Source organism: Brassica oleracea, chromosome C4 (assembly GCF_000695525.1).
Source record: "Brassica oleracea var. oleracea cultivar TO1000 chromosome C4, BOL, whole genome shotgun sequence".
NCBI classification, from domain to species: Eukaryota; Viridiplantae; Streptophyta; class Magnoliopsida; order Brassicales; family Brassicaceae; genus Brassica; species Brassica oleracea.
The window spans coordinates 543857-567874 of record NC_027751.1 but is presented as its reverse complement, the minus strand read 5'-3'; the positions used below and the strand labels follow the sequence as shown (position 1 = coordinate 567874).

At 36.4% G+C, this 24018-nt stretch overlaps 4 protein-coding genes across 6 annotated transcripts; 1 reads left to right on the top strand and 3 right to left on the bottom strand.

The window, feature by feature from the left end:
- Positions 1-4358: 4358 nt before the first annotated feature.
- On the bottom strand, positions 4359-10022 carry LOC106337189 (ABC transporter B family member 4). The gene is made up of 11 exons (XM_013776251.1): positions 9843-10022; positions 9119-9477; positions 8979-9033; positions 8711-8886; positions 8223-8444; positions 7913-8151; positions 6142-7822; positions 5578-5844; positions 5233-5496; positions 4847-5140; positions 4359-4762 (listed from the first exon to the last, which is right to left on the bottom strand). Exons 2-11 carry the CDS (start codon positions 9446-9448, stop codon positions 4409-4411), a joined length of 3882 nt encoding a protein of 1293 aa, XP_013631705.1. The 5' UTR covers positions 9449-9477; positions 9843-10022; the 3' UTR covers positions 4359-4408.
- Positions 10023-14435: 4413 nt separating this feature from the next.
- Positions 14436-16594, top strand: LOC106340202. Of its 2 annotated transcripts, none has more exons than XM_013779079.1 (4): positions 14436-14766; positions 14856-15433; positions 15857-16372; positions 16439-16594. In XM_013779079.1, the coding sequence occupies exons 1-4, from the start codon at positions 14553-14555 to the stop codon at positions 16559-16561; spliced, it is 1431 nt and encodes a 476-aa protein (XP_013634533.1). In that variant the 5' UTR covers positions 14436-14552; the 3' UTR covers positions 16562-16594. The 2 variants fall into 2 exon arrangements, with proteins under 2 accessions (XP_013634533.1, XP_013634532.1); XM_013779078.1 differs by having other exon boundaries at positions 14841-15433.
- A 351-nt stretch (positions 16595-16945) lies between these two features.
- Positions 16946-19528, bottom strand: LOC106337445 (peptide chain release factor 1). 2 transcript variants are annotated; one of them, XM_013776551.1, is made up of 11 exons: positions 19327-19528; positions 19154-19251; positions 18959-19057; positions 18714-18897; positions 18592-18640; positions 18431-18509; positions 18262-18336; positions 18100-18177; positions 17843-18001; positions 17682-17777; positions 16946-17596 (listed from the first exon to the last, which is right to left on the bottom strand). In XM_013776551.1, exons 1-11 carry the CDS (start codon positions 19442-19444, stop codon positions 17402-17404), a joined length of 1230 nt encoding a protein of 409 aa, XP_013632005.1. In that variant the 5' UTR covers positions 19445-19528; the 3' UTR covers positions 16946-17401. The 2 variants fall into 2 exon arrangements, with proteins under 2 accessions (XP_013632005.1, XP_013632004.1); XM_013776550.1 differs by having other exon boundaries at positions 16948-17596; positions 19154-19254.
- A 250-nt stretch (positions 19529-19778) lies between these two features.
- On the bottom strand, positions 19779-22076 carry LOC106341562 (pectinesterase 5-like). The gene is made up of 2 exons (XM_013780298.1): positions 20860-22076; positions 19779-20606 (listed from the first exon to the last, which is right to left on the bottom strand). Exons 1-2 carry the CDS (start codon positions 21947-21949, stop codon positions 19918-19920), a joined length of 1779 nt encoding a protein of 592 aa, XP_013635752.1. The 5' UTR covers positions 21950-22076; the 3' UTR covers positions 19779-19917.
- Positions 22077-24018: the final 1942 nt, after the last annotated feature.

Below are 24018 nucleotides of genomic sequence, written 5' to 3'. Positions count from 1 at the left end.
TTGGCCTGGGTGTAATATCACCTTCCTCGTATCGGTCTCCTATAAAGGATAAAAAACACAAGGGATCACAAAAAAAAAACTTTACCATTCCACTTAGATGTAACTATAAAGCGCTAATACTTTTCTTTGAATTTTGTTTAATTTTGTATGGAATTGATGGAATTAGAATTCTATTCCATTTAAAGCAAATGGTAAAATTAATTGTAGAATTGATGAAATGAACATTTGCATTCAACTCTTCTTTTCTATCAGGTTTCTAAAGAAGCAAAATGTCATAATCTCGAGAAACAAAAGAGTCTCCAAATGATGTACAATCAACAACTGATAAATTGATTTAGGACCAACCCAAAGGTCATATAGCATTCAATGTGTGTGGACTCATATGAGCAAAACATAAGCATATTGTTAGAATAAATAAGCACCTAGTATAAGATTATGTTTGAGAGAGAGAAAATAATTTTTTATGCAGCGATGAAAGGATGATGTTATCTTACATTATCAAATAAGTCATTACCAAGTATGTGTATAAGCTGACAAAAAAATATGTTGTATAATGAATAATGAATAGGTCCAAAACTTAAATGACAATATTTTATTAGTAGAAAATATTAGACTCTAAATTAATAGATTAGATTAATAAAGGTTAGGTTAATTAAGAGCATTCTCAATCACAATAAAAGTATCTTAATGGTTTTTAACTAAATATTAATATAAGTAAACAAACTGAAAAGAATGAGAAGAGTTTCTAATATTATAAACTCTTAGATATTATTGAAAAATCTATTATACTTGTTCTAACATTAGTAGCTTAGATCTTGTGTATTCCAAAGCCAAATAAGAAACTTTCTCATCAAAGGTACTCTTTATGTCATAATGTGAGATTACATAACTTTGGATTGATAACATTAACATCTAACGAATAATAAACAGCAAGACATATTTCAACGGTCGTTCATCAAACTGCACAAATATTGTTTATCATACAAACATCATAACCAACAAACTAAAAGACTAGTTAACATATAAGATAAACCAGAATGAAATTGTTTAATTAGACCAAAGGCAAACCATGATTTGATTCCATGCTTTAAACTGCAGTTAATGATAAAATATGTGTTCTAATGGTAATAAATTTCAACTAAGGACGTGATTTATAAAAAAGTAATCAAGTTCGATCCCTAAATTCCTTGAAAGCCTCTATCTCTCTTGAACCGCTCCATGTAATCCTCCCTCGGTGTCGATCTCTTGTCGTCTGCATAACCACTTTCCCAAAGGCCATACAGCATCTGAAGCTTCTTCTTCTTCTAACTTTTTTTTTTCTCTTTCTGTTTTCAGGGAAGATGCTGCAGAAGATTGTTGTCTTCAGGACTTAGGGAAGTGACGAGTAGATCTGCTCGTTCCAGTGTTAGTGAAGCACGTGGTGCTGTTCTCCTCCACTACCAGAAGCTTGAAGTCATCAGATCTCGTTTCTTCCAGCCGATTTCAGTGGTGGATTAAAGGTCGGTCGGTCTCCTGATGGGGAGATAATATTACGTTTCTACTTTTTTTTTTTAGATTAATAAATCATTCATATTGTTTAAGGGGATGCTCTGTAACGGTTCAAGACGACGCTGAGTTCTCCCTTCCGCCGGAGGAGTTTCTCACCGACCATGGTTTCCTGGTGGAGAATGTAAGTAACGCAGCATATGATTATTTTTCTCTATTTACCTTTTCGATTTCAGAATTTTTTTTATGGTTTTTTCAAGTTCTAACTGTTATGGTTTTTACTCAGGCGTGGGACTCTGAGCTGGCGTTGATGAACATAATAAACGGTTACAGCAACCATAACAGAAGAGGAAGGTGGTCTCTTGTTTGGACATAACATAACCTTTCTTTCTACCTTTAATGAACATAAACGATTACAACAACCATAATTTGATTACTCTTGCCATGTCTCAGGGCTGTCTCAGAGATTAGGAGAATGACCAGCACTCTTGAAGGTAAATAGACGATTACAACAACCATAATTTGATACAACAACCATGTTCAGTGATCGATGATATATATACCTCTTATTTAGGTTCTTTTATCGGGAACCACCTTGAGGGCAATGGACGTGTCGTGTCGAGTCTTACCTCGTCTTTGTATTTGTCCCAAGGTATATATAACAAACATTCGTATCTCTCTGTATAATAAACATTCGTATCTCTTTATATATAATAAACACTTGTATCTCTCTGTATATATAATAAACACTCGTATCTCTCTGTATATATAATAAGCATTCGTATCTCTCTGTATTTTACTAGCTGTTTATATCATTTTTTTTGTTGGAAACTGAGCAGGGATGCTGAAGATGATGGCTCCTCCATCGATGCAGAGGAGGAGTTTCTCCTATAAACCGGTCAAACCCTTGCTCCCCTTCCCCGAGATCCCCATGGAAAAGTACAAGAATTCCCACGACTTCATCACCGCCATCAAAAACCACCAGCCGACTTATAGGGAGGTTGACGATGAAAAGAAAAAGAAAGAGCTTCAGGAGGAACTAAAAAACAAGAATTGGTACATAGAGGTCGCACGAGAGGCACTAAAGAAAGAGGGCACCGAGGTGGCGTTTCCCTTTGCCATGTTAGCAAGAGAATCTAAGAAGAAAAGAAAGCAATTAGAAGAGGAGTGCAATGATAGGGCTGTGTTCAAAAAATTTTGGCAAGATCAGGCAGTTTTGTTTGAGAAGCGTGAGGAGAATGCGAAGAATGAGAAGAATGAGAAGAACAAGAAGAAGAAGAACTAGAGGAAGAACGAAGAACATGTTGAATTTAATGAATAATGAATAGGTTCAAAACTTAAATGACAATATTTTATCTGTAGAAAATATTGGACTCTAAATTAATAGATTAGATTAATAAAGGTTAGGTTAATTAAGAGAATTCTCAATCACAATAAAAATATCTTAATGATTTTTAACTAAATATTAATATAAGTAAACAAACTGAAAAGAATGAGAAGAGTTTCTAATATTATAAACTCTTAGATATTATTGAAAAATCTATAATACTTGTTCTAACATTAGTAGCTTAGATCTTGTGTATTCCAAAGCCAAATAAGAAACTTTCTCATCAAAAGTACCATTGATGTCATAATGTGGGATTACATAACTTTGGATTGATAACATTAACATCTAACGAATAATAAACAGCAAGACATATTTCAACGGTCGTTCATCAAACTGCACAAATATTGTTTATCATACCAACAACATAACCAACAAACCAAAAGACTAGTTAACATATAAGATAAACCAGAATGAAATTGTTTAATTAAACCAAAGGCAAAAAGGAAAAAAAAAAACACAAGGGATCACAAAATTTTTTTTTACCATTCCACTTAGATGTAACTATAGAACGCTAATACTTTTCTTTGAATTTTGTTTAATTTTGTATGGAATTGATGGAATTAGAATTCTATTCCTTTTAAAGCAAATGGTAAAATTAGTTGTGGAATTGATGAAATGAACATTTGCATTCAACTCTTATTTTCTACCAGGTTTCCAAGGAAGCAAAATGTTATAATCTCGAGAAACAAGAGTGACGAAATGATGTACAATCAACAACTGATAAATTGATTTAGGACCAACCGAAGATAATATAGCATTCAATGTGTGTGGACTCATATGAGCAAAACATAAGTATATTATTAGAATAAATAAGCACCTAGTATAAGATTATGTTTGAGAGAGAGAAAATAAACTTTTATACAGCGATGAAAGGATGATGTAATATATCTCCAACATGTACTTTTGCTGCTTCTTCCTTTAGAATTTTGTTCAATGCCTCTTTAGCTATTATTGCATCCCATTTTGAGAGAATTTTTTGCTTATCCCTTGACCAAAACCAAATTATTCTACACATCATGTGAATAAGAATAATTTGGTTTTGGTTAAGGGTAAAAAAAACATTCTCTCAAAAAAAAAAGGGTTTTATGTTTGAGAAAATCAATGCGTAGTGATAATATTTGCAGAGTGACTTTTTCAATAATGTGATGACAATTGCTAATAAAAATGATGATAAAATATAAAGTAAAAGGTTGGATTTTGATTGATAAAATTTATACATGGTATTAGATTCAATATATTTCACGTTAAATGGATTGTTTAAATTTATCAAATACGTATAACACGAGATTTCAAATATTGTATGCAAATCTTTTATAGAATAACATTGGATTTCAAAACTTTCTAATGAATAGATTATAAATATAATAAGAACCAACAACACTAGATTTTAAGATCTTTAAATAAATACATTTTAAATACAATAACCAATAACATTAGATTTCAATAATATTTAAAATCAATCATTGAATAACAATAATGTTCATCAATACATAGCATAATTAACCAAAAAAAACGAATGAACATAAAAGATATGTTTTAAGAAGCAGCAGTGAGATGAAGCTGCACCAACGAAGCATAAACTCCGTCTTTGATATTGATCAAACTCTCGTGCTTCCCTTTCTCTACAATAACTCCGTTCTTAACGACTGCAATTACATCTGCGTTCTTAATCGTGGATAACCGGTGAGCCACCACAATCGTAGTCCGGTTCACCATAACCCGGTCAAGCGCATCTTGAACCACACGTTCAGACTCCGCGTCTAGAGCGCTAGTAGCTTCATCAAGTAGCAATACCTTAGGATCCTTGACGATGGCTCGCGCTATGGCCACTCGTTGTTTTTGCCCGCCTGATAACTGTATTCCTCTTTCTCCCACCATCGTATCGTAACCCTAAATCAATAAACCAATATTAGGTTATTTTGAAACCTAATGCCTTGGAATACAAGAAACCTTTAAAGCTTTAGTAATTATTACCTGTTGTAGACCACTGATGAATCCATGGGCGTTTGATAGTTCAGCTGCTGATACTATTTCGGATTCACTCGCGTCTCCGCCTTTTCCATAAGCAATGTTGGCTCTGATCGTTTCGTTGAACAAGATCGGTTCTTGGCTCACGAGTCCCGTTTGTTGTCTGAGCCATTTTAGTCGCAGGGTCTTGATCTCTACACCGTCGAGAGTGATCTCGCCTGAGTCTGGATCGTAAAACCTCTGTAGCAAGGCGATCACCGTTGACTTCCCGCTCCCGCTTTCTCCAACCAAAGCAACGGTCTGAAAAATGAAAAAACAGAACAGAGTTTGTCTTAAAGGTTCTGTCTTTTCGTTGACGTTGACGATTATCAAATAATGCATTAGTGACTAACCTTTCCAGCTCGAATACTTAGACAAAGATCTTGGAAGATTTGAACATCAGGCCTTGATGGGTATCGGAAACTAACATGACGAAGCTCAATGTCTCCTTTAACAGTATCCAACACTCTTCCAGATTCCACACTTGGATCAATCTTCGATTCTCTGTCGATAATCCCGAAAATCGAAGCAGCAGCGATATCAGCTTTGCTTGAATCAGGAGACAACGAACTCGACTGAGATATCGCAACAGCCGCCATTGTCAAAGCAAAGAAAACCTAGAAAAATCAAGAGAACCGTGAGTAACAAGAAAGAGACAAAAAAAATCAGTTTTATTATATTTCTTAATATAATAATACCCTGAAAACAGAGTCGAAGGTTGTCTTGCCGTCATCGACAAGTTTTGCCCCCACATAGAAGCTGGTGGCGTAAGAAGCGAAGAGTACGAAGAAAGAAACACCGAAACCTATTCCACTGACAATGCCTTGACGTATCCCTGTCTTCATAGGACCTTCACACTTCTTTGTGTACATGTTCATCACTTTATCTTCTGCACAGAACGAAGCTACTGTTCTTATGCTCCCAACCGCATCATTAGCCACCTGACTCGCTTCCCCATACATTTTCTGCACCAGAGAAACAGAGTTTATACAGGGCCGGTTCTAAACATAACCTAATGAAGCATTGGTCTATAGCCCCAACTTTTTAAAAAAAAAAATTACATATATAGAGAACCTCAATTTATATTATAAATTTTATATAATTTTTTATAACCCCTAATTTTTTTTTAAAGTTACATATATAGAAAACTTCAATTTATATTATAAATTTTTATTTAATTATTTATAACCCCGAAAATTTCAGGATCGACCCTGAGTTTATATGTTCGAAGATGTATATAAATGAATAAGTAACTTCCTTACCTTTGCATCTGCGCTGAAACCTTTCATGAACTTCATGTAAAGAAACCCATTGAGTGCAATAAGAGGAAGCATGGCAAGAACGACAAAAGCCAACTGCCAACACGCCAAGAACGCAATAATCAAACCAGCCAATATAGAAGAAAGATTCTGAACCATCTGAGCCAAAGCATCTCCCACTAGTCCACGTATCGCCGCAGCATCTGCCGATAGCCTTGCACCAATGGTTCCACTAGAATGCTCTGATTCATCAAACCATCCAACTTCCATGTGAACCACTTTCTCAAAACACATGCTCCTTATCCTCTGCACTAGCTTACAACCAGCTATAGAAAAGAAGAAGGTTTGCGCCGGGTAGGCGATGACGGAAGCGAAACCAAGAACCATGAAGATAATGGCCCAGAAGCTCGTGTCCTCTTTAAGCTCCTTAGGCGGTTTGAAGAAGGCTTTGATGACGCTTGCGATTAGTATACCGAAGATAGGAAGTATAACACCGTTTGCTGCCGCTGAGATTGTTCCGAGTATGAGAACGGGGATCTCTGGTTTGTTTAGAGCTGCGATTCTACGGATAGATACTTTCTTTGGTTTGGTCTTGGGCTCTGTAGTATCATCCTCTTCTTGATCTTGAACGACGTCGTTTCCTTCAATACCTGATGGGAAACCAAACATGTTGAAAGAATGTCTGCTGCTGTTTCCTCTGGATGATCCTCCTTTGCTTAGTGACCGGCCTAGAGACGATTTTCTGAAACTAGATTGCTTGAATGATTCTATTGATGACATCTTACGCTCACCAGCTTGAGTCTCTTCAGGTTTCTTCTCTTCTTGAAGACGTATGAGCTGAGAATAAGCTCCTTCAGGGTCCTTTAGTAGCTCAGTGTGAGAGCCTTTCTCCACAATCTTTCCCTGGTGAATCACAGCGATTGTATCAGCGTTTCGCACCGTGCTTAACCGGTGAGCAACCACAACAGTAGTCCGGTTAACCATTATCCTATCAAGGGCTTCTTGAACCACTCTCTCTGACTCTGCATCAAGCGCGCTTGTAGCTTCATCTAAAAGCAAGATTCTCGGATCTTTTAGTATGGCTCTGGCTACAGCGATCCTCTGTTTCTGCCCACCCGAAAGCTGGGTGCCGTGCTCTCCAACCATTGTATCCAAACCCTGAGGAAGCTTATCCACAAACTTGGAAGCGTTTGCAAGCTCAGCAGCTGCTTTGATCTCTTCGAGTGTAGCGTCTTCTTTACCGTAAGCTATGTTGTCCTTGATGCTTGAAGTGAAGAGAACCGGTTCTTGACTCACAAGTCCAATCTTGCTTCTGATCCATTTGAGCTGGAACTCTTTTAGGTTAACACCATCTATGAGAACTTCACCGGCTTGCGGATCGTAAAACCTCTCTATCAGACTCACAACAGTAGACTTCCCACTCCCACTCTGTCCAACTAATGCCACGGTTGTTCCACTCGAGATAAACAGCGAAAAACCGCGAAAAATCTGCTCATCTGGCCTCGCAGGGTAAGTGAAGTAGACATCTTTAAGCTCAATGTCTCCTTTGATGTCATCCAGGACTTTACCATCTGTACTATAAGAATCAATGTCAGGTCTTCTCTCTATTGTCTCAAACATCTTGTAGGCTGCAGCTTGTCCAGCTGCAAATGCTGTTAAACAAGGAGATGCTTGACCTAAAGACCTAATAAAAACAAAACAAAAACAAGTCTTAGATTGGGTTGCAAGAAAGTTAAACACACAAAAAGACGTGTTGTGCACGAAAGGTACTTACATGGATCCAGTTAAAACAGAGATGATGATGTTGAGAACTTGTCCTCCTGTGTACCCTTTATCAAGAATCAACTTTCCTCCATACCAAACAGCTAAAGCGTAGCTACAAAAGACTACAAGAAAGAGTGTGCCAAGTCCTAATCCTGTTGAACCACCTTCTATGACTCCTGCTTTATAAGCAGTGACAAGATGTTTATTGTAATTGCTTATCGCTTGTTTCTCTCCAGTAAACGAAGCAACCTAGAAAGTTACAAGAAAATGTCTCAGAAAATTTGTATAAATTTGTGTATAGAGTAAGTAAGCCTAGTTACCGTTCTTATGGAACCGATTGTTTGCTCAACTACAACCGCAGCTTTAGCATAAGCGGTTTGTCCACGAGAAGCGGTTCTAGCGATGACGATAGCCAGACCCGCACCAGCCATCACAAGAAGTGGTATTGAAGATAACATGACTAGAGTTAACAGCCATCCTCTTATAAACGCTATCACAAAGCCTCCAACAAATGTTGCTAGAAGCTGTATAGCTTTCCCCACCTGCCAGAATGTATTTTCAACATTTATTTTTTTGTTCTACAAGAAGAAATTTTCTAAAATTTTTAAATATTTTAATAATTGATTTTAATAGTTTATAATTTTTTTAAAAATATTAGTTAAGAATATCTGAATTGATTTGATAATTATTAGAAAGTGTGTAATAAAATAAAGTAATATATTTAATTTAAATAATTATTATTTTTAGTAAATACTCTGAAATCTTTCTTTATAAATATGATTTTTTGTTTGACTGTGAGAGTGTGTACCTTCTCTCCCATGGCATCTTGGATTAGCACAGTGTCACCAGACATTCGTCCAACGACTTCGCCAGTGTTTGTATCAACGTCAAAAAAGGCTATGTCTTGTCTTAATATTGTCTTTAGATACATACTTCTTATTCTCGCTGCTTGTCTTTCTCCAGAGATCATCCAACCAGACAACTCTGAACATTCATAGACATCAAGAACGTTAAGAACTCTATTTTACTTAAAGATGTGTTAATTAGCTAAATATTTGACATATCCAAGAACTTACGTAGAAAAGCAGCCGCTAAAGTACCGATTCCAAGCCATACGAACTTCAGAGCTACCTGTGAGTGAGTTAAGAAACCGTTATTACCAAAAAAGTCAACTCTTGAAAATCGTTAAGACAGGAAAACATCATGTGGTTTTTACTTTGGAAACTTTGTCGGCAACGTTTGAGTCAGTCTGGTTCTCTCCAAAAGCATCTACTAGATCTCCGAACAGTATGGTCATTATAGGGAAGCCGAGTCCGTTTCCGATAGATCCAAGCGTCCCCAGGGTCATCAAGAGGAAGTCAAAGGAATCCGCAAAAGCAAAAAGCTTGTAAAACGGCACCGTTTTCGTTTTCTCATGTTCTTCGGTGTTGTTGTTCTTCTCTGTTTTCTTCACTTCTTCGTCTTCTTCTACATCTCTGCTTCTTTTGGTCTCGGAAACCTCTTCTACTATATTTGAATCTCCGTTTAAACCGCTCTCTGAAGCCATTAGGTTTAACGTACAGAGTCCTTAGGATCTTAAAGAACAGAGGAGAAACGTAATAAGTTTCCAAATCTTTGAGTTGAGGTCTTTAAGAGAGAGTATATGAATGAGGAACATAAAAAGTCAGACCAAGAAGGGAAAAACATAAAGGAAACAAGACAAAGGCTTTCACAATCAAAGGTTTCGTTTCTTAATCAATATCTTTTTTTTTTTTTTCAAATCCTTTTGATTTTTCAAGAACATCTGAGAAGATGATAAAACATGAAGCAAGATCCATCAATTACAAACAAGGCTTCACAGATAAAGTAGATAATATTGAATATATACATGTATGTATATATTAAAAGTAGAGACAATATATACATATGTTAGAGACAATATATACATATGTTATATGTACCTGTAACAGGATCAAGAAGAAGCTGAAAAGTGAAAAGGGGGTTACTACTATCTTGGCGTCTGCAGTGTAAGCTGTTGAAGAATGAGCAGATATCTCTATGCTTATATATATATATATATAAAAATTGTAAATGAAGTTTGTCAAAGACTCATGTAAGTTTATTTACTTTATAAGCTCTGGTCATTTCTTGACGAACAAGCCGTGACTATCTCAAGAGAGAGAAAACATATGTGAACATATAATAATCAAAGTTCATGAAAATTGATGTGACATAAACAAGTCATTCTTTTCTGGTAACGCTGACCAAATTATTACTTACCGAAAACATTTGAAATAAAGAAAAAAACAGATTGATCATAGCTAGTAATAACCTAGCTGTTTTGTTCCACTACAGCTCTATTATTACTCTATAAAACTGATCTGTAATAGCCAATTAGCTATGTTTTAGCAGCCTGTATGTGTCCTCCTAATTTATTTTTAAATTCGTATATGATACATATGTGTTTGTCTGTACATATATGGACTACTACTAGCAGTGACCAAAGTGAAAATCATAAGTTTCACAAAAAACACATCCACTTGCTTGTTTTCAATAAATATTTTATCAAAAAACAGAAGAAAAAAAAAGTAAAAGTGAAATGAATATTTTTCATTTGATTTTTTTTCTTGAAGCACATTACATATTTTTGATACACATTACACTAATATGAGTGAGTATACGTTTTGTAACTTAAATATAATAATATATAATTTAAACATTAATAACATATTAGTGAAACACTTTTAAAAAGAATCTCAATAAGAGAGATGCTCTGAGAACATTTTTGTTTTAATCTCTCACCAGCTATGAATTAATATATTTTTAAAAATAATAATAGTAGTAGGTACCGTACGTGTACCACAAAATAAATCAAAACCAAAAAACACCAGGATGATTAGAATTTTCCTCCATCGGTTTAGTCGAATTTCTTGTTCGCATTTGTGAGTTGCAAGTTGTAACACGTGCAAAAAACCCATTTCTTAAATTTAACAAAAAACGTTATGTAATCACAACTTCGATTTGACAACGGATGTAAAGCATGTGTACATAACTATTAGGGATGCATTAATAATATATGGTAGCATTAGCTAGTGTTACAAAAGATATCAAATCCCCAAAATCAAGATGGCATAGATTATTTATGCAGTTAAGCTAAAAATATTAGTATAAAATCGTTGCATTGACATGTTAGCTGGGGGAACCACGTGAAGCTGGTTTGCTTTCTGAGCAAGAAACAAGTCAAAATGATCATAGCAAAAGTCAAAACTATAGAAAGGGAGCGAATGAAGGTTGAATTGTCTCCCATTACTACTTTTGTGCATATTTCATAAATACAGAAAAGGAAGAAGTATAAGAGCCTCTTTATCCCTAAAAAAGAAAGGTTTATTAAGCAATAAGTACACGGAACCTCACAAAATAACAAAAACCGTATGTCCAAGTCGCCAAATAAGAGACGTTTTCGGTAGATTTTTTCAACTGTTTGTGGACCCCATTGACACGTAGCGAACCGCGATTGATTTTTTTTAAAAAAAAAATTTAATCAGACAAAAAAAATAATAATAAAAATAAGAAACTCATTAAGGGTTGTTCTAAGAACTTTCAAAGTCAAAAATACAGAAAGAAAAAAAGAGAGACCTTTCTTAGTTGTTACTTTCTTGGAGCCAGGGAGGGTGGAATTGTCTGCCATTATTTCTCTTGCGCAACTTTTTTTAGAATCAATGAATCTTAACTGTTAAACTTTTCTATCTAACTAATCAACGAGCCCGACGTCATTCCTGACATAAAGGTTCTTACTATATTTCTCTCTTTCCCACATATATACTACTTTTCAATTTTTTATAAAAGAAGAAAATTACTACTGCTTGCTATATTATTCCAAACATTGATGCTAATGCTACAATCAAATACATGCCATTTCTTCTAAATCATGCGAGCCTCTAAATAGGACATATAGTTGAATTTCAGTTTGAGAATGGACGATTAATAGATTATTATTCTTAAAAAAACAATCATGAAAATAAACTATTATTTTGTTTATAATTAAACTATTTGAATATAATTATTTTAAATATTTTTTAGTTTTTCATCAAAACATATTTTGAAGTGAATATTTATTATTTCTATATGAAACGAAAAGAGACTATTATAGACCTATAAAAGTAAATCATATTCACTAATTCGTTTGGTTATCATTGTCGTAATTCAACTAGAAATTGACATGTATTTTGTGTAAGCCTTTTTCCTATAAGACCAAAAAAAAGAGTGCAAAAAGACATTTGATTCCTACTAAAATTTTGGCGAATTAAGCATGACATGTGTCAAAGTGACATAAATCCTTGAACTTGGCTAACCAGATTCAAACTATCAATTCACACTAATCACAGCTAAATCTTGACCCGATTGAAGAAATACATGACATTTCTTCTAAATCATGCGAGCCTCTAAATAGGATATATAGTTGAATTTCAGTTTGAGAATGGAGGATTAACAGATTATTATTCTTAAAAAAAAAATCATGAAAATAAACTATTATTTTGTTTATAATTAAACTATTTGAATATAATTATTTTAAATATTTTTTAGTCTTTCATCAAAACATATTTTGAAGTGAATATTTATTATTTCTATATGAAACGAAAAGAGACTATTATAGACTTATAAAAGTAAATCATATTCACTGATTCGTTTGGTTGTCGTTGTCGTAATTCAACTAAAAATTGACATGTATTTTGTGTAGGCCTTTTTCCTAAAAGATCAAAAAAGAGTGCAAAAAAGGCATTCGATTCCCACTGAAATTTTGGCGAATTATGCATGACATGTGTCAAAGTGACCTAAATCCTTGAACTTGGCTAACCAGATTCAAACTATCAATTCACACTAATCACAACTAAATATTGACCCGGTTGAAGGACCCTCCAATCAATGGATCCTGAATTTGGAAACTTTTACATGTTCCAGCCCACTTATGAACTCATTAATTAACTCATGGGCCGTTTCTACTCCAACTGTATCCAACTTTGGTTTTTTTTTTAAATCAAAAATCCAACTTGGTAACCCTCCTATCTATCTTATGATTATAGCAATGCATATGGCTAAGTATAGTTATAAATCTCTTAACATTTTCCGTTATGAATAAATCTCTAACATTTTCTTTGATTATAATAAATCGAACGAGCATAGATCTTGATGGATTTGAATCAGGATTCGGTTATGGTCTTAAGAAAGTCCCCTAACATAATACATTTTAGAATGTATATAGGAAATTGAATGATTCAGGAATATTTTATATTATTATTAGCATTGCTTTTGATCTGGGATCAGGAAGAGCAAGTCATGGATTGTTCCTTATTTATAGCCACAAAGATAACAAAGAAGACTAACAACTTATCTGACTTTTGAAAACTATTTATTAGACACTGAATAATTCACCAACAACCACCACAACAGTCCACCCAAAAAAAAACTCTCTTTACAGATTAAAACAAAAAGAAAAAACTAAACGTAAATTTTCGCCGAATAATTAATTTATCATATGTTGGCTATGCAGATATTGTGCAGTTTTTTCTTTTGTTTTTCGAGATTATGATGAAGGAAGAAACATCATCGGGGTGTTGTCACGCTCTCTTGTCACGTGAGGATAAAACCACAACGGGTGTTGTCACGCTCTCTCGTATAAAATGCATTTTGTATTGTTTAAACTTTAACTTTAAAATAGTGTGTTAACAAATGCGAATCCCTAAGATCCCCACACACATCAAGATGGAAGATTACAATAATGTCCACGCTTTCGTCATGAAGTTGCAACAATATCATCCTGACTACACTCAAGTTAACATGCATAAGGACTTCGCAATTGAATGGGAAGGCCGCAACAATTGATGTCTTCCGCATGGAACTATTTGCGAAGAAGACCTTGTCTGGACTTTGGGAAGGTGGTGATCCAAACGACAAGAGATCAATTCCAAGGAATGATTACACGGACCGATTCAAGAGAGATCCACTTTCTAAATCTTTTCTAGGAATTTAGAAAGCATTGACACAAATAAGCTACAGAGTCAATCAAAATTTATCTTTTCTATTATGCGTTTGTTTGTGGGCTTTATCAAAACTTGTTCTAATTCCCCTTTTAAGTATGTTTTTGTTGAATTTATTGGTCTTTGATGGGCTTAAAACAAATATCAGCATTTTCTTATCCAGTTTCAGTGTTTCTAAGAGTTTTTAGTACATCGGTTATTTCCAGTTCTACTGAATTCTAACCTTGGTTTAACCCTCCTATTACACTCATGATTATAGTAGCACCACACATGTGTGGTTAAAGTATAAACCAAATCAGGATTCGGTTTAATATGGTCTTAAGAAGTCATGAACATAATACAGTTTAGAATAATGTATTTATGAATTGGATAATTCAGAAACATTTTATATACCATTACTTTGGTCTAGGAACAGGAAGAGCAAGTCATAGATTGCTCCTCATTCATAGCCACTAAGATAACAAAGAAGACTAACAACTTATCTGACTTTTAACAACCATTTATTACAACACACTGAATCATTCACCAACAACCACCACTACAGTCCACCACAAAAAAAAAAAATGCTCTTCTTTACAGATTAAAACAAAGGGAAACTAAACCAAGTAAACAGAGGAAACAAACAAAAGCACAATAATGAAGCAAATGGCTCTAATCCACACCGTGATAAACTTGCTTCTCATGGTTCATGGAGACGTGTCTTCCTCATCATCAGCTGTTGGAGATCCAGGGATGAAGAGAGACGGTCTCAGAGTGGCGTTTGAAGCTTGGAACTTCTGCAATGAGGTTGGTCTCGAAGCTCCTCACATGGGTAGTCCTCGAGCCGCAGATTGCTTCGATGTCTCTACAAGTAAGCTTTCTTTTTACACTACGTCCTCTGTTTCTCATGCCTCCTCTGTTTCTTAAACCTAAAATTACGAGTAGGTGGCTATTCCTTAGATCACAAGGTATCAGACTCGGATAACAACCTCGGGATCGGTAAGAGTAAACCAGGAATCATATCAGAAGCAGCATTACACAACCCTGATCTTTACGCCGTCGAAAAAGAGCTCTACCTAGGCTCTCTCTGTCAAGTCTCGGACGAACCAAACCCATGGAGTTTCTGGATGGTCATGCTCAAGAACGGTAACTACGACACAAAGTCAGGTCTCTGCCCTCAAAACGGCCGTAAGATCCCACCTTTCGACCAGCCAGGAAAGTTCCCCTGTTTCGGAACCGGTTGCATGAACCAACCGGTGTTGAACCATGGGAAGACTCAGCTTCTGAGTGATGGTTACACAATGAGGGGTTGGTTCAATGGAACGTACGATCTTGATGCGGATTTGGGAAAAGGGTTTGATGGAGTGAGTTATTACGAGGTTGTGTGGGAGAAGAGAGTTGGTGTTGGTGGTTGGGTGTTTAAACATAAGCTTAAGACATCATCAAAGTATCCTTGGCTTATGCTTTACCTTAGAGCCGATGCAACTAAAGGGTTCTCTGGTGGATACCATTATGACACTAGAGGAATGCTCAAAACAGTAAGTTTTTAAACCGATCAAAACCGGATAATTATTTGGATCACGGTTTAATATAATTCGAGAGAATCAAACAGGGTTTAATAACTTGGTTCAATATATTGGTTTAATAACTTGGTTCAATATATTTTTAATATAAAATTTTTAAATTAATATTAGTAATTATGATACATAAATAAAATATAAATAAATATCAAATAAAAAGGTTATAAATATAAACTAGATTTTTGTTATATGGTCGGTTCATGAATTTTTTTTATAGTTTTGATGGATTTTATCTAATTTAATAATTTTGAGATCCAATATAGCTGCATGACTGGTTCATGGTCGAACTAAGTCCTACAATGGGGTCAAGCCAATTTTAAAAACACTGTTCCGAGTTGATCTCTTGTGTTTCGATATGATGAAGTGTTGTGTTTTTTTCAGCTTCCGGAGTCACCAAACTTTAAGGTGAGACTAACCGTAGACATCAAGCAAGGAGGAGGAGCCAAGAGTCAGTTCTACCTTCTCGACATCGGAAGCTGCTGGAAAAACAACGGCGAGCCATGCGACGGTGACGTAACAACCGACGTCACTCGTTACTCGGAGATGATCATAAACCCTGAAACAGAGCTTTGGTGCAACCCCAAGACTCTGCACAACTGTCCACCGTACCACACGTTTCGAAACGGCACCAGAGTCCACCGTACGGACAGCCAGAGGTTCCCTTACGAGGCTTACCACGTTTACTGTGCGCCGGGAAACGCCGAGCATCTCGAGCTTCCGGTGGGGACTTGCGATCCTTTTAGCAACCCACAGGCTCAAGAGATTCTTCAGCTTTTGCCTCACCCGGTTTGGGGTGAATATGGTTATCCGACCCGGAGAGGAGATGGTTGGGTGGGTGACCCGAGAACTTGGGAGCTTGATGTTGGTGCTTTGTCTAGTAGGCTTTACTTCTACCAGGTGAATGACTAAACCGGTTTGTTCCCCTATTTTCCCGGTTTGGGTTTTGATTTGGTAATGTTGTAGGATACCGGTACGACTCCAGCGAGGAGAATATGGACATCGGTGGATGTTGGTACAGAGATTTATAAAGACGAAAAATCAGTTGCAGAATGGCATCTTTCTGATTTCAATGTTCTTATTACTTGATTTAATTCCCTTTATTTTATGTTCTTGAAGTTATATTTGAGTGTTTCCTAAATTAATACAGAAGAGATTTTCTTTTTTTATACAATAGTATCAAACTAAAACATCTACAGCAAAACGAACATAAACAATACTAAATCCAAGCTAACCATATTAAAAGTTAATTATTCATTTGTATCAGAATAAATTATGATGTACTTGAGAGATTATTCTTGTAGTAGTACCAGAAAGAGAGCAATGTACTAATTTTTAAAAAGTGTACTTGCGATGTGATTAGGACCTACCACGTGGCAGCTTAATAATTCTACCTTCCGATTTAGCCAATGTCCAAACGCACAAAAGGTCGTATAAAGTACAAACCACCTTAGAGATTTTGCAATACAAACATAAAATTAATAAATTGTGTGTACTCTTTATTAGCTAAGCTAGATCGCAGTACAAGAGTTTCCATAACAAGGAGTACAAATATCTCACGGTTTCGATATCTATTTAAACCTATGTCATTAAAACAACATCATCAAATAAACTCAAAGAACTTGCCAAGTTCAAAGGTAAAACAAGCAAGCTTTTCTTTAATCTGTTTTACAAAGAAATGAAGAGGACAAAAGTGGTAACGAGAGAGAGACAGGGAACAAGCAGAGCATGGATCGAGTTTTTACCAAAACATCAAATGACTATGTTTGGTCTCTTCCCATGCACTGCCTCTTCCCTGGCTCCCTGTTTCTCCTCCCTTCTCTTTTTTTGCTAGCTTTCTTCTAATCAAATATTTTATTACTACTGCTAACGACTTTTGACAGCTGATGATGAACTTAAGACGAGCTCAGAGTTCTGGTCTACCTCTGTTCATGAAGTGGAGCTGAAAGAAGCAATGTCATCCATTTCTTGGCGCAAGAGAAGGGCGTCGATGAAGGTGTCCAGATTCTCTCCTTCCATCATATCTTCAATAGCGTGGTGAGTGATTCCCACACGATGATCCGTCACTCTCCCTTGTGGAAAATTGTACGTACGTATGCGTCCAGATCGGTCTCCACTGCCAATCTGTTAACGGGATTATACATCGATCAGCTAATAAAGAAAATGATGTAAGATTGACAAAAAGACTATTAATCCACATAGGAGGTACCTGTTCTGATCGTAGCTTTGACCGGCTGCTCTGTAATCTCAACCTTTCAATCTCATAGAGCTTTGCGCAGAGTACTTTAAGAGCTTTGGCTTTGTTCTGTTATAGTGGAAATTTTACTTATTAATAAGGACGTACAAGTTTGAGGAGGGATTTGACTATACCATATGTTGTGATCTTTCGTCTTGGATGGAGACCATGATCCCAGTTGGATGGTGGATTATTCGGACTGCGCTGTTGGTTGTGTTGGCATGTTGACCACCGCAGCCACCAGACCTGTAAGTATCAATCCTCAAATCTTCATTCCTTAGCTGAACATCTACCTATACGTAGCCAACATTATTACAGAGTACGTGAAGGTTGTTGTAATACTAATAGATAAGAAAAAAGAAAAATGGTGATGTTTGTAAGATTGGAGAACCTCATCAGCCTGGGGAAGGATGGCAACAGAAACAGCGCTGGTGTGAATACGTCCAGATTTCTCTGTGATAGGAATACGCTGTGAAAAGATGTTTACGAGAGTTAATAGCTATGAACATCTATGCCATGGAGAGCAAACAAATATATCAGAATGTTAACATACCTGAACCCTGTGAATTCCACTCTCGAACTTAAGTTTTCCATACACACTGGCTCCACAAATTGCAGCACTTGCTTCCTGTCAATAGCATGTAAAAATCTTAGCTGCACTAAAGCAGAGCAATAGTAGTGGAATACTAATAATACCCCCACACAAGAAAAATAATACATACTTTATATCCTTTCATATCAGACTCGGTGATGTCTACAATATCAAACTGCCAACCTTTCTTCTGAGAATACCTTTCGTACCTATCAACATACCAAACTAAAGTTCAAGTAAGGAAGAAAGATACTAACTAGTTTCTGCCAGCAGTAATAGGGAAGAACTTACATTCTGAAAATGTCCATGGCAAACAAAGAAGCCTCTTCTCCACCAGTACCTAACCAATACATTCAGTTATCAACTACAGAGTCAGCTTTTCAACATTCATGGGTAGTTCTGATAAGCCCTACCTGCTCTGACCTCCAAAATGCAATCCCTCTCATCAGCTTCATCTTTAGGAAGCAAAGACTTAAGCAGCAAAGTCTGAAGCCTTTTTTCCTCCTCCACCGCTTCATCTAACTCACTAACAGCCATCTCAAGCATGTCCTTATCATCAGCGCTCTCTGAGACCAGAGTCTTCAGCCCATCAATCTCCTGCCAAAACGAATGAATGATGATGCTTACTAGAGACTGTAACAAGGAGGAAAGTCATTACCTTTTGAATAGCCCTCAAAGAACTGATGAGCTCCATAGAGTCTCTCAGCTTCCGAAGCTCCTTGTTAGCTCGTGAGAACTCTTCTTGTGAGTACTCAGGCTGTCTTCAATCAACATAGATTAATAAAAAAGAAGCTTAATAACAACAATAGGTTGATTTTGATTTTTGAAATATATAACAAAATCTCTAGATCACCTGGTTAATAAGCCTCTGGAGAATAGCGTTCCTGTGTTCTATTGCTGATAGTCTCTGATCCATAATCTTAATAAGATCTGGAGATAACTGAGGTTCCACTTCTGCCATCATACGACACCGTTTCAATCAATAGCAAAAAAAAAAAAAAACTAAAACTGAAAACTGAAACTTACCGGTGGAGTACAGACGAAACATCATCGACGAGAGAGACGATCGATTAATTGAACGCGTAGCTCTCGAGCAAGATCGAATCAGATTACTCAGAATCATTGGCCGAAACATCCTCCTCATGCTTCGGATTTTATCTGGATCGGTCTGATTAGTGAGAGAATTTTGGCCGGAGCTCGTGACGGCGTTCGTCGTCGCCGTCGGGAAGAGATGAAATGAAATGGAACAACGAGAGGGTTTTTGGTAAATCTATTGGGCTTTCATGTTACATCTATTGGGCCTTTTTAATACATTAATTGGGCTTTCTCTCTAATTGGTCCATAAAATTTGATAAAACTAAATTTACAACAGCAAATAAATTATTTATTTTTAGTTAAGTATTATACACATAGATACATACAACACAGTAGATAAATTTCATATTTTGAAAAAAAAATATACAAATAAAAAAACAAACAAACATAAATTTTCAGTTTTTTTCATACGTGAGAGCAAATCTTACAGCCTCTATAGAAAATAAACGTTGCATTTTTCACCTTTTACATGCATGCACACGTACTAGTCTTTTTCTTTTATTTAAATGATTTTTATACGCTTTATAATCCAAGCGTGACAGGCACGTTAGCTTCTTGGATCCAGTTAACCGGAGCTAACCAGTTAGCCACAGTGAACTGATTAATCTCACCAGCAGACCTAGCCATCTTAGCCCAGTTAACTCTCCTGTTAGTGTTAGCTCCTGGTCCACGGTTGTTGTACTCAACGTACCTACATGTCTTGTGGAAGCTCTCTCCATCCCACAGTCTCCAACCTTCTGGTCTAATCACATCTCCGATCTCGGTGTTAATCACCACGGTGGTCGAGTACTGCTTCCACGGCCTTCCCAAGTATGACTCAACGGTCAGCCTCTCCGGCGCTAGCTTCTTGTCGGGAACGATGCGGCAGTTTTGGATGACGATACCGATTTTCATGGATAGACCCTTTTCGTTACCGTCGGCTGTGACGGTGTTGTATTGTCCCTTGTTTCCTTTGCGGATGACGATGAGTGAGTTTTGGATAACGGTGGCCGATTTGCCGAAGATGAAGTCGACTGTTCCTGAAACGACGCAGTTTCTGTAGAACTGACGACCGTTGTTGACGTATAGTGTGTCTTGGTAACCGTCGAACCTGCAGTTGAAGATCACGGCACGGTCTCCGTTGACTCTGATAGCAACAGCTTGGTGCCCATTTGGACCGGCTGTGTTCTTGAATCCGATCCATTTAGCCATGAATCCTTCAGATTCAACCTCTATACGAATACATAACACACATAATATATATCACTTCTATGTAGAGATATATAGATATTTGTAGGATTCTAAAAATTGGTTTAGGCCACGCCTAAATACCTCCTAGTCAATTATTAACGAAATGATTTTTATAGAATTCTAAAAATTTGTATAGACGGTATCTAGGCACTAATCATTTATAAAACATTTAATTACCGCTTAGAAATTATATTTGACTAATAAACTAGTAGTTTAGGGTTTGGTGAGACTTACGGACTGTGCCACTAGTAGAAGTGGTGGTTCCAGAACTGAGACCAACACTTCTGTTGTAAGTAATAACGGTCTTTCTTGCACCATCTCCGAACATGAAGATGTTGTTCTTCTTCTTAGGGATGATAACTTGCTCTCTGTAGATACCAGCCTTGATGTGGATGATGCATCTTCCAGCGTTTTTGTCGGGACAAGCGTTAACTGCTTGTTGAATTGACTTAAACTGTCCGCTTCCATCCTTAGCCACCACATAGGTTGCTCTGATTCTAGGAGCTCCACCGCCTCCTCTTCGGCCACGTCCAGCGTTAGCCATGAGCTTCCTGTCTGCACCTGAAACCCATGTTGGGACTCCAAGGTCGTCAAGGTCTTCAAGAAGACGACGAGAAGGACCGTCAGGGTCGGCTACGGGAGTGTCAACGACAGGAGCGGCTTCTTTGTTGGCCGGAGCTGAAGGAGTGAAGATTCCACTTGTCATGTTCTTGAAATCATCGACTTTAGCGTCAATCTTGGCCATGGCGCTAACAACTGTGTGGAAGATGTCGATAGCATTACCAGTAAGAATCTTGGAGCTAGAAATGCCTTCAGCAATAGTCTTTCTCAAATCATCTTCTTGAATATCGTCAAGACAATCGGTTTGGTAATTGTAAACACCGGTTAACCATTGCTTAAGCTGGTCGAATTTGTTACCGATCTGGTTAAGATCTTCACCCATTTCCTCAAGAATGGTACCGAGATCCTCAAGCGCGTACATGAAAACTTTCCTGCAGTAATCAAGAACGGCTTTGTTGTTTGGGGAGATGCTCGAACCCATGTTGCCTTCGGTTTTATCGGTGAAGTTTGATGATTTGGTTAGTGCATCTTGTGTAGCGAGCATAAAGGCCTTGATCAGTTTGTTTGGGTCATCGCTTTTAACCGGTTCGAGAGTTTTGACACACGAGGCTTTGTCAGCAGTGGCTTGGCAAATGCCTTGAACAGCTTTCATCTGTGGAGACAAATTAGTGTTGCCGCTTTTATTAACGATGGCAACGACTCCAATGGCTACTCCGACCAATAGAAGGACGGAGGCCACGGAGACAACAACTTTTCCAATCATTTTTTAATTTCTATTTTTGTGTATTTCAGATTTTTTTTGTTTTTTTTGCTCCCTCCGGTTTTGTTTAGAGGTTAATCGGAGAGGGAGGGGCTTTATTAGAGAAAAGCCAAGTTGTTTAATGACTTGGGCCAGTGTATATTGTGAGGGATGAGGAGGTTTTTATAGAAGCCTTTTGGTTTCTAAAATTAGGGACGTTGCATGGATTTTGCATGGAGGGAGAGAGTTATGGTGGATGAATGGCTGAGAATATTTGGTTAAAAAAAGCTCGGTTAATTTAACTTCTGAAACTATGAAAATAGCTTAGTTGTGAGGTTTAAAATTGGTCAACGCAGGATAAATATGGCGTACTCTCCTAAATTAGAAGGTGTGGTGGCTTGATTGACAATAACATATATATATAGATATAATCATATACCTGTAAAATGAAGTAAGTAATCATATACCTGTAAAATGAAGTAAGTAATAACTTTGGAGACTATGCAGTTGCTTATATGAGATGTTTAAAATTCTGCATGCGGCTTGATTTAACAATAATCAACAGTAATTAAGTGATACTTACGGTTGTTCCTGTAATATCAGAAGCCTTAGACTATGTTTTGGAATCAATGAATCTTAACTGTTAAACTTTTCTATCTAACTAATCAACGAGCCCGACGCATTCCTGACATAAAGGTTCTTACTATATTTCTCTCTTTCCCACATATATACTACTCTTCAATTTCTTATAAAAGAAGAAAATTACTACTCCTTGCTATATTATTCCAAACATTGATGCTAATGCTACAATCAAATACATGCCATTTCTTCTAAATCATGCGAGCCTCTAAATAGGACATATAGTTGAATTTCAGTTTGAGAATGGACGATTAACAGATTATTATTTTAAAAAAAACAATCATGAAAATAAACTATTATTTTGTTTATAATTAAACTATTTGAATATAATTATTTTAAATATTTTTTAGTCTTTCATCAAAACATATTTTGAAGTGAATATTTATTATTTCTATATGAAACGAAAAGAGACTATTATAGACTTATAATACTTATAAAAGTAAATCATATTCACTGATTCGTTTGGTTATCGATGTCGTAGTTCAACTAGAAATTGACATATATTTTGTGTAAGCCACCTTTTTCCTATAAGACCAAAAGAAGAGTGCAAAAAAAGCATTCGATTCTCACTAAAATTTTGGAGAATTATGCATGACATGTGTCAAAGTGACCTAAATCCTTGAACTTGGCTAACCAGATTCAAACTATCAATTCACACTAATCACAGTTAAATCTTGACCCGGTTGAAGAACCATTTATTAGACACCGAATAATTCACCAGCAACTACCACTACAGTCCACCAAAAAAAAAACTCTCTTTACAGATTAAAACAAAAAGAAAAAACTAAAAGTAAAATTTCGCCGAATAATTAATTTATTATATGTTGGCTATGCAGATATTGTGCAGTTTTTTCTTTTGTTTTTCGAGATTATGATGAAGGAAGAAACACTAGCCAAAAAGCAGTTAATAAAGTAAGAAACAAGGAGATGACAAAGGAGATGATCACGACTCACTCATTGAAATGGAATACATTCTAGAGGACCTGCCGAGCCGTGAGAAATCAGAAGTCACCTCAAGGGAGTTCACCTCAGGGAATACATTCGGCATTTGTGTTTCCTTATTTATGTTTACACATTCGGCATTTGTGTTTCCTTATTTATTTTCATCTAGATTTCACTTAAGAATTTACAAATTCGGCATTTGTGTTTCCTTATTTATTTCAAGGACTCTGCATACAAGATCTACAAGAGAACCTTTTCTTCACCTCCTTACAAACCAGTGAAACCTGAGATCCCCACATACATCAAGATGGAGGATTACACTAATGTCCACGCTTTCGTCATGAAGTTGCAACAATATCATCCTGACTACACTCAAGTTAACATGCATAAGGAGTTGCAAAAGAATGCACAGCAACTAGCTCGGCAGAACGCATATATTGTCTGTGGCAATATGCATAACAACTTTATACTTGCTTAGACATTATTTGGTTCACATACTATGTTTATATGAG